Source organism: Triticum aestivum, chromosome 1D (assembly GCF_018294505.1).
Source record: "Triticum aestivum cultivar Chinese Spring chromosome 1D, IWGSC CS RefSeq v2.1, whole genome shotgun sequence".
In the NCBI taxonomy this organism is placed as follows: Eukaryota; Viridiplantae; Streptophyta; class Magnoliopsida; order Poales; family Poaceae; genus Triticum; species Triticum aestivum.
In genome coordinates this window covers 406611056-406629506 of record NC_057796.1, presented here as the reverse complement: position 1 = coordinate 406629506, position 18451 = coordinate 406611056, and the positions used below count along the sequence as shown (strand labels likewise).

Sequence of the window (18451 nt, the reverse complement as noted above, 5' to 3'; positions counted from 1 at the left end):
CCAATGTGACCAAGGCGGCAGTGCCACAAGTATGTGGGACTATCGTTATCAACTTTACATCTTTTGGTATTCACACTATGAATATGTGTAACATCACGTTCGAGATTCATCAAGAATAAACCATTGACCAGCGGGGCATGACCATAAAACATATCTCTCATATAAATAGAACAACCATTATTCTCGGATTTAAATGAGTAGCCATCTCGAATTAAACGAGATCCAGATACAATGTTCATGCTCAAAGCTGGCACTAAATAACAATTATTGAGGTTTAAAACTAATCCCGTAGGTAAATGCAGAGGTAGCGTGCCGACGGCGATCACATCGACCTTGGAACCATTCCCGACGCGCATCGTCACCTCGTCCTTCGCCAGTCTCCGCTTATTCCGCAGCTCCTGTTTTGAGTTACAAATATGAGCAACCGCACCGGTATCAAATACCCAGGAGCTACTACGAGTACTGGTAAGGTACACATCAATTACATGTATATCACATATACCTTTGGTGTTGCCGGCCTTCTTGTCCGCTAAGTATTTGGGGCAGTTCCGCTTCCAGTGACCACTTCCCTTGCAATAAAAGCACTCAGTCTCAGGCTTGGGTCCATTCTTTGACTTCTTCCCGGCAACTGGCTTACCGGGCGCGGCAACTCCCTTGCCGTCCTTCTTGAAGTTCTTCTTACCCTTGCCTTTCTTGAACTTAGTGGTTTTATTCACCATCAACACTTGATGTTCCTTTTTGATCTCCACCTCCGCTGATTTCAGCATTGAATATACCTCAGGAATGGTCTTTTCCATCCCCTGCATATTGAAGTTCATCACAAAGCTCTTGTAGCTTGGTGGAAGCGACTGAAGGATTCTGTCAATGACCGCGTCATCCGGGAGATTAACTCCCAGCTGAGACAAGCGGTTGTGTAACCCAGACATTCTGAGTATGTGCTCACTGACAGAACTATTTTCCTCCATTTTACAGCTGAAGAACTTGTCGGAGACTTCATATCTCTCGACCCGGGCATGAGCTTGGAAAACCATTTTCAGCTCTTCGAACATCTCATATGCTCCATGTTTCTCAAAACGCTTTTGGAGCCCCGGTTCTAAGCTGTAAAGCATGCCGCACTGAACGAGGGAGTAATCATCAGCACGTGATTGCCAAGCGTTCATAACGTCTTGGTTCTCTGGGATGGGTGCTTCACCTAGCGGTGCTTCTAGGACATAATCTTTCTTGGCAGCTATGAGGATGATCCTCAGGTTCCGGACCCAGTCCGTATAGTTGCTGCCATCATCTTTCAGCTTGGTTTTCTCTAGGAACGCGTTGAAGTTGAGGACAACGTGGGCCATTTGATCTACAAGACATATTGTAAAGATTTTAGACTAAGTTCATGATAATTAAGTTCATCTAATCAAATTATTCAATGAACTCCCACTCAGATAGACATCCCTCTAGTCATCTAAGTGAAACATGATCCGAGTTAACTAGGCCGTGTCCGATCATCACGTGAGACGGACTAGTCAAGATCGGTGAACATCTCCATGTTGATCGTATCTTCTATACGACTCATGCTCGACCTTTCGGTCTTCCGTGTTCCGAGGCCATGTCTGTACATGCTAGGCTCGTCAAGTCAACCTAAGTGTATTGCGTGTGTTCCGAGGCCATGTCTGTACATGCTAGGCTCGTCAACACCCGTTGTATGCGAACGTTAGAATCTATCACACCCGATCATCACGTGGTGCTTCGAAACAACGAACCTTCGCAACGGTGCACAGTTAGGGGGAACACTTTCTTGAAATTATTATAAGGGATCATCTTACTTACTACCGTCGTTCTAAGCAAATAAGATGCAAAACATGATAAACATCACATGCAATCAAATAGTGACATGATATGGCCAATATCATTTTGCTCCTTTGATCTCCATCTTCGGGGCGCCATGATCATCTTCGTCACCGGCATGACACCATGATCTCCATCATCATGATCTCCATCATTGTGTCTTCATGAAGTTGTCACGCCAACGATTACTTCTACTTCTATGGCTAACGCGTTTAGCAATAAAGTAAAGTAATTTACATGGCGTTATTCAATGACACGCAGGTCATACAAAAAATAAAGACAACTCCTATGGCTCCTGCCGGTTGTCATACTCATCGACATGCAAGTCGTGATTCCTATTACAAGAATATGATCAATCTCATACATCACATATATCATTCATCACATCTTCTGGCCATATCACATCACAAGGCACATGCTGCAAAAACAAGTTAGACGTCCTCTAATTGTTGTTGCAAGTTTTTACGTGGCTTCTATAGGTTTCTAGCAAGAACGTTTCTTACCTACGTAAAACCACAACGTGATATGCCAATTTCTATTTACCCTTCATAAGGACCCTTTTCATCGAATCCGTTCCGACTAAAGTGGGAGAGACAGACACCCGCTAGCCACCTTATGCAACTAGTGCATGTCAGTCGGTGGAACCTGTCTCACGTAAGCGTACGTGTAAGGTCGGTCCGGGCCGCTTCATCCCACAATACCGCCGAAACAAGATAAGACTAGTAGTGGCAAGAAAAATTGACAACATCTACGCCCACAACTGCTTTGTGTTCTACTCGTGCATAGTAACTACGCATAGGCCTGGCTCATGATGCCACTGTTGGGGATCGTAGCAGAATTTTAAAATTTTCTACGCATCACCAAGGCAACGAGGGGAAAGGAGTGCATCTACATACCCTTGTAGATCGCGAGCGGAAGCGTTCAAGTGAACGGGGTTGATGGAGTCGTACTCGCCGTGATCCAAATCACCGATGACCGAGTGCCGAACGGACGGCACCTCCGCGTTCAACACACGTACGGAGCAGCGACGTCTCCTCCTTCTTGATCCAGCAAGGGGGAAGGAGAGGTTGATGGAGATCCAGCAGCACGACGGCGTGGTGGTGGAAGTAGCGGGGATCCCGGCAGGGCTTCGCCAAGCACAAGCGGGAGGGAGAGGTGTTGCAGGGGGAGAGGGAGGCGCCAGGGGCTGTGGTGCTGCTGCCCTCCCTCCCCCCCACTATTTATAGGGGCCCTGGGGGGGCGCCGGCCCCCTGGAGATCCCATCTGAGGGGGGCGGCGGCCAAGGGGGTGGCTTGCCCCCCAAGCCAAGTGGGGCGCCCCCCACCCCTAGGGTTTCCAACCCTAGGCGCAGGGGGAGGCCCAAGGGGGGCGCCCCAGCCCACTAGGGCTGGTTCCCCTCCCACTTCAGCCCATGGGGCCCTCCGGGACAGGTGGCCCCACCCGGTGGACCCCCGGGACCCTTCCGGTGGTCCCGGTACAACACCGATAACCCCCGAAACTTTCCCGGTGGCCGAAACTGGACTTCCTATATATAATTCTTCACCTCCGGACCATTCCGGAACTCCTCGTGACGTCCGGGATCTCATCCGGGACTCCGAACAACTTTCGGGTTTCCGCATACTAATATCTCTACAACCCTAGCGTCACCGAACCTTAAGTGTGTAGACCCTACGGGTTCGGGAGACATGCAGACATGACCGAGACGCCTCTCCGGTCAATAACCAACAGCGGGATCTGGATACCCATGTTGGCTCCCACATGTTCCACGATGATCTCATCGGATGAACCACGATGTCGAGGATTCAATCAATCCCGTATACAATTCCCTTTGTCAATCGGTACGTTACTTGCCCGAGATTCGATCGTCGGTATCCCAATACCTTGTTCAATCTCGTTACCGGCAAGTCACTTTACTCGTACCGTAATGCATGATCCCGTGGCTAACTCCTTAGTCACATTGAGCTCATTATGATGATGCATTACCGAGTGGGCCCAGAGATACCTCTCCGTCATACGGAGTGACAAATCCCAGTCTCGATCCGTGCCAACTCAACAGACACTTTCGGAGATACCCGTAGTGTACCTTTATAGTCACCCAGTTACGTTGTGACGTTTGGCACACCCAAAGCACTCCTACGGCATCCGGGAGTTGCACGATCTCATGGTCTAAGGAAATGATACTTGACATTGGAAAAGCTCTAGCAAACGAACTACACGATCTTTTGTGCTATGCTTAGGATTGGGTCTTGTCCATCACATCATTCTCCTAATGATGTGATCCCGTTATCAATGACATCCAATGTCCATAGTCAGGAAACCATGACTATCTGTTGATCAACGAGCTAGTCAACTAGAGGCTTACTAGGGACACGTTGTGGTCTATCTATTCACACATGTATTACAATTTCCGGATAACACAATTATAGCATGAACAATAGACAATTATCATGAACATGGAAATATAATAATAACCATTTATTATTGCCTCTAGGGCATATTTCCAACATGGTGCTCTCCGTGTCGCGCAAGCGTGAGGGATCCCCGCTGTAGGGTTTGCAATATGTTCATGATTTGCTTATGGTGGGTGGCGTGAGTGACAGAAGCACAGACCCGAGTAAGTAGGTTGTTTGCGTATGGGATAAAGGGGACTTGATGCTTTAATGCTATGGTTGGGTTTTACCTTAATGATCTTTAGTAGTTGCGGATGCTTGCTAGAGTTCCAATCATAAGTGCATATGATCCAAGTAGAGAAAGTATGTTAGCTTATGCCTCTCCCTCAAATAAAATTGCAATAATGATTACCGGTCCAGTTATCGATTGCCTAGGGACAAATAACTTTCTCGTGACAAAAAGCTCTCTACTAAAACTAATTTAGTTGTGTCTTCATCTAAACAGCCCCTAGCTTTTATTTACGTGCTCTTTATATTCTTGCAAACCTATCCAAAAACACCTACAAAGTACTTCTAGTTTCATACTTGTTTCCGGTAAAGCGAACGTCAAGTGCGCGTAGAGTTGTATCGGTGGTCGATAGAACTTGAGGGAATATTTGTTCTACCTTTAGCTCCTCGTTGGGTTCGACACTCTTACTCATCGAAAGAGGCTACAGTTGATCCCCTATACTTGTGGGTTATCACAAAACATGATCATCTCATACAATAAAATTTAGCATCATGTCTTGACCATATCACATCACAGCATGCCCTGCAAAAACAAGTTAGACATCCTCTACTTTGTTGTTGCAAGTTTTACGTGGCTGCTATGGGCTGAGCAAGAACCGTCCTTACCTACGCATCAAAACCACAACGATATTTCATCAACTATGTGATGTTTTAACCTTCACAAGGACCGGGCGTAGCCACACTCGATTCAACTAAAGTTGGAGAAACTGACACCCGCCAGCCACCTGTGTGCTAAGCATGTCGGTAGAACCAGTCTCGCGTAAGCGTACGCGTAATGTCGGTCCGGACCGCTTCATCCAACAATACCGCCGAATCAAAGTGTGACATGCTGGTAAGCAGTATGACTTGTATCGCCCACAACTCACTTGTGTTCTACTCGTGCATATAACATCTACGCATAAACCTAGCTCGGATGCCACTGTTGGGGAACGTAGTAATTTCAAAAAAATTCCTACGCACAGACAAGATCATGGTGATGCATAGCAACGAGAGGGGAGAGTATCGTCCACGTACCCTCGTAGACCATAAGCGGAAGCGTTATGTGAACGCGGTTGACGTAGTTGTACGTCTTCATGATCCGACCGATCCAAGTACCGAACGCACGGCGCCTCCGAGTTCAGCACACGTTCAGCTCGGTGACGTCCCACGAACTCCGATCCAGCAGAGCTTCGAGGGAGAGTTCCGTTAGCACGACGGCGTGATGACGATGATGATGATGCTACCGACGCAGGGCTTCGCCTAAGCACCGCTACGATATGACCGAGGTGGATTATGGTGGAGGGGGCACCGCACACGGCTAAAAGATCAACTGATCAACTTGTGTATCTATGGGGTGCCTCCCTCCCCCGTATATAAAGGAGTGGAGGAGGGGAGGGGCCGGCCCTCTCTATGGCACGCCCTAGGGGAGTCCTACTCCCACCGGGAGTAGGATTCCCCCCCCCCTTCTCTAGTTGGAGTAGGAGAGGAAGGGAAGGAGGCGTAGGAGAGAAGGAAAGGGGGGCCGCCGCCCCCTAAACCTATTCCAATTCGGTCTCCTGCCCAAGGGGGGCGCACCAGCCCCTTGTGGGCTGGTGTGCTTCCTTCTTATGGCCCATAAGGCCCATAACTTCTCCCGGGGGGTTCCGGTAACCTCCCGGTACTCCGGAAAAATGCCCGAACCACTCAAAACCTTTCTGATGTCCGAATATAGCCTTCCAATATATTGATCTTTACGTCTCGACCATTTCGAGACTCCTCGTTATGTCTGTGATCTCATCTGGGACTCCGAACAACCTTCGGTACATCAAATCTCATAAACTCATAATACCGATCGTCACCAAACGTTAAGCGTGAGGACCCTACGGGTTCGAGATCTATGTAGACATGACCGAGACACGTCTCCGGTCAATAACCAATAGCGGAACCTGGATACTCATATTGGTTCCTACATATTCTACGAAGATCTTTATCGATCAAACCGCATAACAACATACGTTGTTCCCTTTGTCATCGGTATGTTACTTGCCCGAGATTCGATCGTCGGTATCTCAATACCTAGTTCAATCTCGTTACCGGCAAGTCTCTTTACTCGTTCCGTAATACATCATCCCGCAACTAACTCATTAGATGCATTGCTTGCAAGGCTTATAGTGATGTGCATTACCGAGAGGGCCCAGAGATACCTCTCCGACAATCGGAGTGACAAATCCTAATCTCGATCTATGCCAACTCAACAAGTACCATTGGAGACACCTGTAGAGCACCTTTATAATCACCCAGTTACGTTATTCGGGAGTTGCATAACCTCATAGTCATAGGAACATGTATAAGTCATGAAGAAAGCAATAGCAATATACTAAACGATCATATGCTAAGCTAACGGAATGGGTCAAGTCAATCACATCATTCTCTAATGATGTGATCCCGTTAATCAAATGACAACTCATGTCTATGGCCAGGAAACTTAACCATCTTTGATTCAACGAGCTACTCAAGTAGAGGCATACTAGTGACGCTCTGTTTGTCTATACATTCACACATGTACTAAGTTTCCGGTTAATACAATTCTAGCATGAATAATAAACATTTATCATGATATAAGGAAATATAAATAACAACTTTATTATTGCCTTTAGGGCATATTTCCTTCATGAGCCACGCTCCTGAAGCCGTGTTACTTCCCGAAGCGCCGACAATTATTACCCTTACCACTCCCTCTCCCCTCTCACCTATCCACACTCTAACCGACGGCGACGGCGGCGTGAAGCAGATCAGAGAACAGCAAGGCGACATCCGGCCCCTACACCGACATCTGCATCATCACCTCCGGCACGACAATGGCGGTAAGCACTGTTTTCACCTCCTCACATACTCATTCGCATTCGATCCGCGTTTAGATTTGATCCGCGTTGGGGGAATGGGGAATCGGTGTAAATTACCATAGGAGTAATCATAAACATCGTCATGAGTTCGTAGTACCGATAGATTTGAGGTTACCGATCGGGATTGAGTACAAGGGTGAGGCAGTATTGGGGGTAAATCTGACACAGTTCATAGATCTTAGTCTCGGCGACCCTCGAGGCGCTTGGAGCGGCATCTGCTCTTGCCCTTGTTTTTCTCCTCGAGCTGCACCACCGTCTCTTCTTCCTCGTCAGAGTCTAGATCGATTTGACATGCTTTGATGTCCTCGCTCCGGCGCCCTTACAACCATCGCTACCACAACTTCTTCTTCCACCTCCATGGGCACCGCTTCTTGTTCCTCCTCCACCGCCACCATAGTCCTTGTTGTGAAGTACGCTGCGTCACGATGGTCAGACGCTTGTACTCTCTATACTTGGCCCACCTTGACCCCTGTCGAGCGTCGCCATAGTCGGCCTGATTCATGGCCCAGCGAAGGATGTCGACTGACATAGTGCCCAATCAGCGTCTTCAGCTCCTTCGGTGTCGCCTTCTTCACCACCGCGTCCGACTCTTTTTACATGTGTGCCATGCTAGTGAAGTTGGAGTAGACTTTCATGGTGTTCTCGAACTTGGTGCGCTCACTAAGCGAGCACCCGAGGAAGAAAGCCCTTCATCCAATGCCCTAAGGCAAGGGGCTGGGAATGGGCTTGGAGTTGCTGTTGGAGTTCATGGCTGTAGATAGGAGGAATAGTGAGACACGGATAGATGACTGAGTGATATGGTCGGTAAGTAGTGACCGTGAGGATGGGTAATAAAGCGGTTATGGACGATAGGTTTTAATTGCGATCAACCTTGGAACTTTGTTGTGCTCTTCATAATGCGCTCTCTTCGCAATGCAGATCGACACGGGCAACAAGGGCAAGGAGGTGGTTTGAGTTGTTTCTCTTGACCAGGGTAGTTTGGCGCTCTGTTTGGATTGAGCATCCCAAGTCTTTCTGTTCGAACGTCATGTTTACGCCAAATTGTAGTTGTGCCATGCGATGCACCCCTTTATTCTCACTTCAACCTTTTCTATCAATTAAAAGCTACGCAAGCTTTGCGCACCCGCGAAAGAATGAAGTTTTTGTTTTTGGATGCAATATGAATTACGTAGTAGACACGAATTCGATCTGCTACATTCCCGCAAAAAAAGAAAGAAAGAAGAATTCGATCCGCACACGAACCTAATTTTAGTCGTCTCTCAAGTGGCAGCCGGCGCAAGGAGAGAAAATGCAAGCGGGGGAGGTGGCAACGCTGAGCGAGGAGAATCCGCTGCCTTGACCCCGAATCCTTCCGACGCTTTTCTCGACGACGCTTTTGCAGCCGATGGCGTCGCCGTCCGGTCGAATCGATCCGCTCCTAGCCGCTGCCCGGGCCCTCCTCCCTGGCCGGCCCCTACCACAGTCCAAGGAGAGGAGTAGTATCCAACATCTGAAGGAAACGGGCTGGGCAGAGCGGGTGACCGACCGACCGACCGACCGGACCCGAGAGCGCTGCGTTGAAGTTGAACAAGAAGGAAACCGTAAAACGGAAGTCCACGGCTTCCTTTAACAATTCGCGCGCGCGCGCATGCGCATGCAGCGACGGAGGTTGAGATGACACGAGATGACCTGTCGCCGGCCGGAGCTTTCTGCTTCCTCGTGAGTTGTTTACGGGCGCACCGCAGCTGGTGGGCTCACCTGTCCTCTGCTGCGCTGCGCATCCATGCCGCGTTTCGTTCTGTCCAAACCCTCGTTGCTTTTGAGGTACTTTTCCCCGTCGAGTCTGCGCGCTCGCATCCATGCCGCGTTTCGTTCTGTCCAAACCCTCGTTGATTTTCCGTCCTCCTCCTTCCTCCCTCCCTCCCTAGCCCTCCTTTGCCGTTAGATAGGGGCATCATGGCTCCTCCTCCTTTCTTCCCCTTGAATCCTTCCCGGGCCATGATTGTAACGGGATCGCTTGCGTCGCCCACACTTGTTCCTAGGATCCTCCCATCGCTTTGCAGCTGTATTTTGCGGGCACGGCTTTATTCCTCCTCTTTTTTATCCGTCGTGCTCCTTGGTCATTTCTAGTATCCAGTAACTGGCATTTTTGTCCGCGGTAATAACTTACGTACATTGACGCAAAGAGCGGAAACGAATGCACGTGCACCCGGTCCGATCATGGCAAGGGCATGCCACTGTGCGCCACGTGATGGGCCACGGATGGATTAGACGGGATGGGACGGAATGGCAGCGCAGGCGGAGGGAATCTGCCATCAATGCGACGCGGCCCCGAAGATTCTCCGGTGTTAACGGACAAAACAAACCACGGTCCCGCCGTTGAACAGTGTAGTGTCCCCGGCGAGCGAAGGGAAGAGAAAGCCGTGCTCGCCGCTCCGACGCTCTGAGTCTGACAAACAAACAAAGATCTGGTACAGCGCCACTCCACTGCCACATCACTGGTGGCGGTACCTCGCTGACAGGGCCCAAGGGACCCGGCGGTTTTCTTTGCCCCAGGCCCAGCCCCCAGGGCCAGGCCCACGGTGCGCTCGTCCCTCCGACGACGAGTGTAAAAGATCTGTGCGTGTCTCGATTCCCAAGCGCTCCGCTCTCGCGGCGTCGCTTTCGCCGGACACCACCACCTGCCGCTTTCCCCTCCCATTCCCACCACCACCGCTCCCATCCTCGCCCCGCCCGGACCCCGCCCCGATTGGGCCATCCATCCGCCTCCGCCTGATTGGCCCCGGCCACCAGCTCGCAGCCTCGCACGCTTGCACGCACGCAGCATTTGATTCCCTCCCTCTCTCCCCGACGAGCGCGGCGCACCTGCGAGGAGACGACGCCGGGTCCCGCTCGCGGCGGCGCTCTTCCGTGCCGGTAAGTAAGCGCCGGCTCAGCTCCCAGCTCTTGCGCCCCCCCTGCCGGCCTCTTTACTGAATTTCTTGGACTCGCCTTTGGCGGCTGAGCGTGTCTGTTATTGTGGGAGGAATGGGCGGGTGTTTTGCCCAGAGGTTTTGTCGTCCGTCAGGTCGAGATCGCGGCTCTGTGAGGCGTATTGCGGTGGAATTGCGTGTCAGAGGCCGGTGAGTGAGTGAGTGGCGCTCCTCTCTTGCCTTGCCAGCGGTGAGCCTAGTTAGTGTGAATTTTACCGACCTCGGAGTGGATTTTCTGGAGCTTCTCCTGAGATTCCATTGTCTGTCGCCTGTGGATGGATGTGAGAAGAACGGTATTGATAGGCAGGGAGATCACGTTTGGGTGGCGGCGGCGCTTCTGACGTTTTGGGGGATTTCCTTGCTCATAAACCTGTTTCGGTTATGAGCTGTGCTGACTTGTGCGATTCTGAGGCCGGAAAGGCCCGGTTGGAATCTTGTGCTGGCCCTGGTATTTGGACATGGCCTGTGATCTCGATCGATTCGACCTGTAGCGTGAATTTTGCTCATCCAGATTCATTTGTTGTGGATCATTTGCCATGGTCGTCTAGTGACTTCGATTGGCATTCGAGGATGACTCCTCTAGGGCTGCAGTTCTATGGCAAGATGCAGGACAATGGAGGAAGCTAGCTCAACTGGTCTTCCTCTGTTGCTTGCAAATTTTTTTTTGTCGTCCTACCATGTGTGTTGTTCAGTTAGCAGCCTGGGGTGAATTTGTCTTCTTCATTTGATTTGGAGAGGTTTAAATTCATCTATACATCTGTAACCTTAAAAAAATTAGGTGTTGGTTATTTGGATATTTTAATACTACCACTAGGTATAAAAGATTTTTTATTTATTTTTTGGTTATGGTGCTCTGTTGTGTCAATATTGTCTTTCATGTTCAATTTCGCCCTCTTTGCTTTTTTACTTGTAGCACAAGTCCTTTTAAGTATAAACCAGGAGACTTACCAACTTCTCGACATCTCAAGATAAATATGCTGATCGGGATTTCATGAACTGTCTCAGAAATGATGAAATTTCATCGTAGCAGAAAATGCTCAGTGTGCTGTATTTACCTTTTGCCGTCAACTTGATATGTTTTGTTTAGATATACAGGATGGCATCAGAAATGTAGGCCTGTTTCATCCTAAATTATAACATTTCTTAGTCTTGCTCATGTGTATGACAAGTTCTTGCAATTGTTGCAGTACTCTCATGATGTACCATGCTAAGAAGTTTTCTGTGCCCTTTGCACCACAGAGGGCTCAGAATAGTGAGCATGTGAGTAATATTGGAGCTTTCGGTGGATCCAACATAAGCAACCCTGCCAATCCTGTAGGGAGTGGGAAACAACGTCTAAGATGGACCTCTGATCTTCATAGTCGTTTTGTGGATGCAATCGCCCAACTTGGTGGACCAGATAGTGGGTATTCTCTCTTAAGTATTAATTTTCGTGGTTTTACTTGATATGATGTATAAGTTTCGTTTTTTTTTTTGTTGGTTCATTCTGCTTGTTACTTGATATGATGTATAAATTTCGTTTATTTTGTTGGTTCATTGTGCTTGGTTTCTCATGAACCTTGTCAGCAGCACAATTTCTGAGTGAAAACATTTTTAGATGGTGTGGGACAATGCGTATCTAGAACCTGCACTTTGGTGGTTGTATGTCGAATCCATTGTGTATCATGCATATTAACTCAAGTTTAAACTAATTTTGATATTCCAAATGTTTATGAAGCAGATTTATGCATTTTTTTACCATGAGATTGCTGCATATCTCAGGTCATGAACTGTTAACACACAAGTTTCTCTTCCCCACAAAACTCAAGTTCCTCATGTTTCAATGATTCATGCTAGTCTGCTAGAAGTTGTTAATATGATCCTTTGGAACTGTGTCTGCCATGTTACCTTACCCAATCGCATTGGAAACTGTTGATGTATCGATAACCCTAAACAACCTTCTATAATAGTTGTTTATTTATTTGAAGTACACAAGGTATAATGCATCTGGCATTTGTTAATGTATTGGTATCATCACATCTTCAGGAGCAACACCTAAAGGAGTACTGACTGTAATGGGTGTACCGGGGATTACAATTTATCACGTGAAGAGCCATTTGCAGGTAAAGAGTGTCTCTTTTGAGGAGACAGCTAATAAATATTCGCCTGGTCACTAATACTCTGTTTCTCTTGTTGCTTGTGTAGAAGTATCGCCTTGCAAAGTACATACCAGAATCGCCTGCTGAAGGTAAAATGCCCTTCTATGCTTCATTGCCTTCCTAGCACACTCCCCTTCTTGCCTTCCTTCATACCGAGAAAGCTTTGGTTTTTAAAATTGGCAGCTTGTGTAGGTTCCAAGGACGAAAAGAAGGATTCTAGTGATTCATTCTCTAATGCAGATTCTGCACCGTAAGTGATCTTTACTCAATTGTCTGTGCACATGATTGTATCCTCTGCTAACATAGGCTTTTTAAGCTGGTTGATATCATGCTAAAATACATCACATAGTTACAGAGATATTCTTCATTTATCTTTCAGGGGTTCACAAATCAATGAAGCATTGAAGATGCAAATGGAAGTTCAGAAGCGGCTCCATGAACAACTCGAGGTTTGTGATGAAAACATGTGAACTTCTTTGAATCATATTATTTGTTTTTTCCTATATAATGGATTTTGCCATATCCATGCTGTACTTTTTTCGAGCTGTTAGCTGGCGATTTACTCCAACAATCTGATTTCTTGCCCCATTCTACTAAACCATTATTTACCAAAGTTATACTTGGGTGGGTTCCTTGTAAATGACTTTGTCCTTGATTGCGTCTTATTAATGGTTCTTTTATTTTGCTTGCACTATTTATTTTTAAATCTGCCATCTCTGAGATGTATTCTTGGGAGCCAACCTAAATTTTCGTTCCAAGCCTTCAAGACTAGACTAAATCATCACATGTTACCTTGTCAGGTTCAAAAGCAGTTGCAGCTGAGAATCGAAGCACAAGGGAAGTACTTGCAGATGATCATAGAGGAGCAGCAAAAGCTTGGTGGCTCACTTGAAGGTTCTGAGGAGAGGAAGCTTTCACATTCACCACCTACCTTAGATGACTACCCTGACAGCATACAGCCTTCTCCGAAGAAACCACGGTTGGATGATCTGTCAACAGACGCGGTCCGGGGTGTTGCACAGCCAGGGTTTGAATCCCATCTTGTCGGCCCATGGGATCAAGAACTCTGTCCAAAGACCAACATATGCGATCCCGCATTCCAAGTGGATGAGTTTAAGGCAAACCCTGGTTTGAGCAAGTCATAAAGCAAAGCCTTCCTTACAAAGGGAACACTTGTGAGTTATTAACCTCCATGGATGGCCGATCGCATGTGAATATATATCGTCTTAACAACAGATTGAGCACTGTTTGGACCTTCGGATCTGCCCCAACCCCTTCAGTCACGACTAAGTGTTGTTGTCGTTGTCGTATTTCGCTATACAGATCTTTGTAATTATGAGGGTGTTTCTAAAGTCCCCAGTTAGCAATCCCCTTCTTTCGAAGGATAATCCTCAGCTGAAACATGTAGCAAGAAACAGAGCATGCTTACACGCAATACCAAGGCCCTAAAGCTACATGAAGCTATCTGGTAGTTGTACATTTCTGTTCAGTTCAGTCATTGAATCTGCTTATCTTATATTGACTCCTCTGCCATAGATCTGGGATGTTGGCAGCAACATTTTTATTGACAAATCAACCTGACTACTGGATGACTCTGCATTTACGAGGTTGGTTGTACTGTTTGCCATATTGGGGGATAGTCCTGTGCTATGAATAGAGCACTGAGCAATGTTCCTTTCAAGGAGTAATAATACATACGGTAGTATATTTTGTTACTTTGAGAAGATTCACAAGTTCGGCAGAGCAAAGGCTTTCAATGCTAGTGGTGCTCAGAATCACATACCACTTTGGTTGAGAAAGCCTTTGGTTGAGAAAAAAAGGACCATAGCTAGTAAAAGATCAGATAGCTATGAATTAATGGGTACTCCTTTTGTTTACTCGAGCTATTTTTTTTAACATTTCGTGGAGGTGGATGCTTTGGTACATGCATTTTGCCGTTCATGCCAGGTAATAACTCACAGCTATGCGTTTCTGGAAGAACAGAAACTGTTAGCATCAAAGCATTTGCCAGAACATTCTCTTCTAGGCAACTATTTTGGACATAATTTTTAAGGCAATGTTTGGATTGAGGGATATGGTGATTGCAGCTCAAAGCCATGTTTCTTTGATATGTGGGACAGGGAATGAGGTGACTTTAGTAACGGCGGTATAACCTTGCAAAAAAAAGTAGAGAAAAGAAAATGAATGGTGGTCTATGGAAAATTCATATCTCTATGGCGGGTTTGAGGTTATGGGCGAATGGTGAAAAATTCATGCCCCATCGCCTACCAACCTCAAAATATTACACTGTTCCATTTACAAAGTCCAAACCCATCTTACATACAGCATGGTCCAATACTAACGTGAGATTTTAGTAGGGGGATGGTTGAGGGAGTTTTATTATGTAAAACAAATATGTGCACAACACTTTCATTTGTTTTTTTTTTTGCGAGTGAACACTTTCATTTGTTGAAACATGCTCAAATACTTTCTTTCGTTCTCATATCTTTTGTGAGGAAAAGGTTGATCGTATATTCTACTTCAAACATCAAACAAATTCGGTCTATATGTATTATCATGCTTAACTACATGTACAATTTTAACCCATGGCCCCCAATTTTTGATCCCATAGGAAGAAAACCACCTGCATATGACATGAATATATATCTATAACAAACAGCTCACCCAATCGATAACCATGCTATATTAGGCCAACAGTTACAAAACATAAAGAGTGTCCAAAAGTGGGTGGCCAACCATCAGTGAGTACGGAAAAAATATGCATCGGCTTTTCTTGTGCATGGAACATTTTTGCTAAGTAAAAACCACTGGGTTTTTATAGAAACAAATCGTGCACATAATTCTACGACATTTAGTGCTAGCGAGCTACTCCCTCTTTTTCGGTTTATAGGGCTTATCTCAAAATTTTACTTTTTTCATTTTATAAGGCTCAATTTGGTTGTTCCCCATCACAAGTTCACATTCTAAGGTGCATTAAATCATCGCATGCAAGTATTAAGAGAATATTGACCAATGCATGTACTTTATGCATGCATGCATTGTAATTAATGCATCGGTAAACATATATTTTTGAGGAAAACAAGAGCACTAATTGGATGCTTTTGCAAACTACAAAAAGTATTCCACCACTCACCATCTACCTTGGTTGGTGAGATTTTTGAATTGAGCCCTATAAACCGGATAGGAGGGAGTACTATGTGAGATTTTAAGAGGACTTGTAGGCTGAAATAGTTATCTACATGAGAATATGTGTAAGATCGCCATTTCACGTAGGCACGAGAAATTGTCGGAATTGTAGGCACGAGAATATCAAAGAGAAAGGATGACCTACTCTGCGTGGCGATTTCACGTATAGCTTTAACCCACAACTACGAGCATGAAACATCAATGTTTGACATGTATGAAGTTGCATAAAATAATTGGGGCGTGCTATGTGTTGGTCGGCTGATCTATTGAATAGGTTGGCCATGTCGCGAGCCGTCCGGTCTGTGATGCTCATTATGCGATCGTATTGTGCGTTTCTATTCGCCGTTTCCCTCATTGCAATAAGAGCCTTCTTGCAAATACAACATGGCCCATGTTGCTGAATCATCTCCGACTCATGGTCATCAACATCGCCATTGCATCAAGAGCCTTGTTGTAATTGCAACCAGACCCTTGTTGCAAAAGCATGTTCATCTCGTGGCCATATCTGTCGTCATTGCAACAAGACCCTTCTTGCAATTGCAGTAGGACCCTTGTTGCAATTTCAACAAGGCATTTGTTGTAAAAAGCATCTGCGCTCGTGGACCTGAGACTAGGAGGCTGCCGTCGAGGGACCTGCGTCGCTGCCAACCACAAGCTCGTCCACCCTGAGCTCCGCAACTTCTGCCGCCTGCTGCGTCGGCCGGTGAGCTCGCTGGAGCAGCATGTTGCCGCGCCCTTCTCCTTCCTCCCCTCCTCTCCCTCCTAGTCTATCACCCTCCTCTCTCCTCTGCAGATCTTGGAAACTGCCCGAGCTTGCTCGTTGTCGTGCCTAGCCATGGCGCCGCTGCACGCCGGCAACCGCCCTACTCTCCCCTCGTTGGTCTGCAAGTGACCTCTTGTTGCGCTCGAAGAGATTGCCACAAGGGCCACGTTGCAAAGCTATCCTATGGTGAGTTGCTACGGGTTGCCCGATAAAAGGCAGATCTAACAGTTGCTGAGGTGGTGGACGACGCTAGAAAATCATTCGGTTGAACGGAAGCATTTCCGTAAAAAAATTAGTGAGGGCAATATTTTTAACATAAGAAAATACTGGTCGTGAGTGACTGAAAAAATGTTGGCGATGTTTATTTTATTGCACCCCCAACGCATCATATCTTGAAATGATATCTTTAGCAAAAAATTAGTGTATATGTATAACTCTACCAATGCGTGCATCATATCTTAAGATTATATCTTAAGCGTATTAAATGAGCGTATTCATATAGCTCTACCAATGCATGCATCATACCAATATTATATCTTCCGCATTAGATGAGTGTGTAGATATAACTCTACCAATGCATGCATCATACCTTATACTAGATACAACTACACCGATGAACTATATATATCTCAAATATTGTTAAAAAGAACTTTATCTCAAATATACTACAATGTTAAGATGCTAGTATAATCTATATTAAATGAAGCCTAGTGTACATGTAACACTAAGATATAGTGCATTGATAGAGTTATTATATATATATTTAGTGCTTAAGATGAAATCTTAAGATACGGTGTATCTGTAGTAGCCTTAGGGCGGGCGGTGCCACTGATTTCCAAGAAAAACTGTGGCTGGTGGCACCTACTCGTCGTTCCCACACACACCATCACCACTCCCGCTGCTCCACTTCCTCTTTAAAACCCCTCACACAAACCGACTCCCGTTCATCGAAGCAAAACATCACAGACAATCTGCCACCGTGCTGGCCTGCTCCCCTCACATCACATCAACACTTGCCCTGCCTTGCACCTATGGCACCCACGGCGGCCGAATCACGTTTGCCCCTGGTGGCGATCGTCCTTGCGACCTTCGCGTCGACCCTTCTGCTGACGCCAGTGGCGGCGAACCAGGACGTGGACGCGCTCTCGGCCCTGAGGAGAGGCCTACAGGACCCCAATGGCGAGTTGAAGAACTAAGACCCGAACCTGGTGGACGCCTGCACCTGGTCCCACATCACCTGCGACCGCAATAAGAACCGCGTCACCCGCATGTAAGTGCACTTGGATACCTCCATTCCCATACGCGCGACTCTGATTTAGTCCCTGTGTGTGCCTCCGGTACTCATCTAATTACTAGGGTATATACATTTCTTTGCTTTAACAGAGATCTTAACAAAATGAACCTGTCCGGACCTCTGGCGCCGGAGCTTGGCAAACTGGACCGGCTACAATATTTGTGAGCCTCTCTAACCCACTTTATCCTGCCTGTGACAAGTTACTAATGATTCTGTTAACGCACGCTTTCGGAAAGGTGTTGACCGGCTCTTTTGGCAACTGATCAACAGGGAAATCGATCACAACCGTTTGACAGGGCCAATCCCAAGGGAGCTGGCTGGGCTGTCCAACCTGAAACATGCGTAAGTGGAGAGCTCATCAGCTTCATGTATTCTCCGCATTCCAATTCTTCTGCGCGCACTATGTTTCAGTCACACACGTCTATCACTCCTTTGTTCTCCGTTTTCATGTCCACCCTACGTTTCGTTTGCAGGGATTTTTCAAACAACAACCTCTGCGGCCCGATTCCGACGACTGGAGCGTTTCAGCGCATACCTCGGAGTAGGTACGTACACTACTAGCACATCCGCCTACAGTATACGACAATTTGTTCTCATACTCAAGTTGATGCTATACATGTATTGCTTCCACCACTGCTCGTGAGCGCTGACCATGCATGCATGCATCTCCATTGTTGATCTGGTGCAGCTTTGCCAACAACCCGCGCCTGGGCAGGAAGTGCTAGATGGCGCCGGCGGCCGGCGTGAAAT

At 46.9% G+C, this 18451-nt stretch overlaps 1 protein-coding gene and 1 pseudogene across 3 annotated transcripts; both read left to right on the top strand.

The window, feature by feature from the left end:
• Positions 1-9960: 9960 nt before the first annotated feature.
• On the top strand, positions 9961-13974 carry LOC123182440 (myb family transcription factor PHL7). Of its 3 annotated transcripts, none has more exons than XM_044595002.1 (7): positions 9961-10264; positions 11508-11722; positions 12346-12422; positions 12505-12547; positions 12642-12708; positions 12838-12907; positions 13259-13974. In XM_044595002.1, the coding sequence occupies exons 2-7, from the start codon at positions 11515-11517 to the stop codon at positions 13601-13603; spliced, it is 810 nt and encodes a 269-aa protein (XP_044450937.1). In that variant the 5' UTR covers positions 9961-10264; positions 11508-11514; the 3' UTR covers positions 13604-13974. The 3 variants fall into 3 exon arrangements, with proteins under 3 accessions (XP_044450937.1, XP_044450939.1, XP_044450938.1); XM_044595004.1 differs by having other exon boundaries at positions 9962-10264; positions 12651-12708; XM_044595003.1 differs by having other exon boundaries at positions 9984-10268.
• A 3400-nt stretch (positions 13975-17374) lies between these two features.
• On the top strand, positions 17375-18426 carry LOC123171444 (leucine-rich repeat protein 1-like; annotated as a pseudogene).
• Positions 18427-18451: the final 25 nt, after the last annotated feature.

Excerpts from the sequence above, each read along its gene's own strand:
- LOC123182440 (XM_044595002.1), top strand. The coding sequence starts at position 11,515 with ATGATGTACCATGCTAAGAAGTTTTCTGTGCCCTTTGCACCACAGAGG. Across the intron at positions 11,723-12,345 it reads CCAACTTGGTGGACCAGATA|GAGCAACACCTAAAGGAGTA; the intron begins GTGGGTATTCTC and ends TCACATCTTCAG. Across the intron at positions 12,709-12,837 it reads TCTAATGCAGATTCTGCACC|GGGTTCACAAATCAATGAAG; the intron begins GTAAGTGATCTT and ends TTTATCTTTCAG.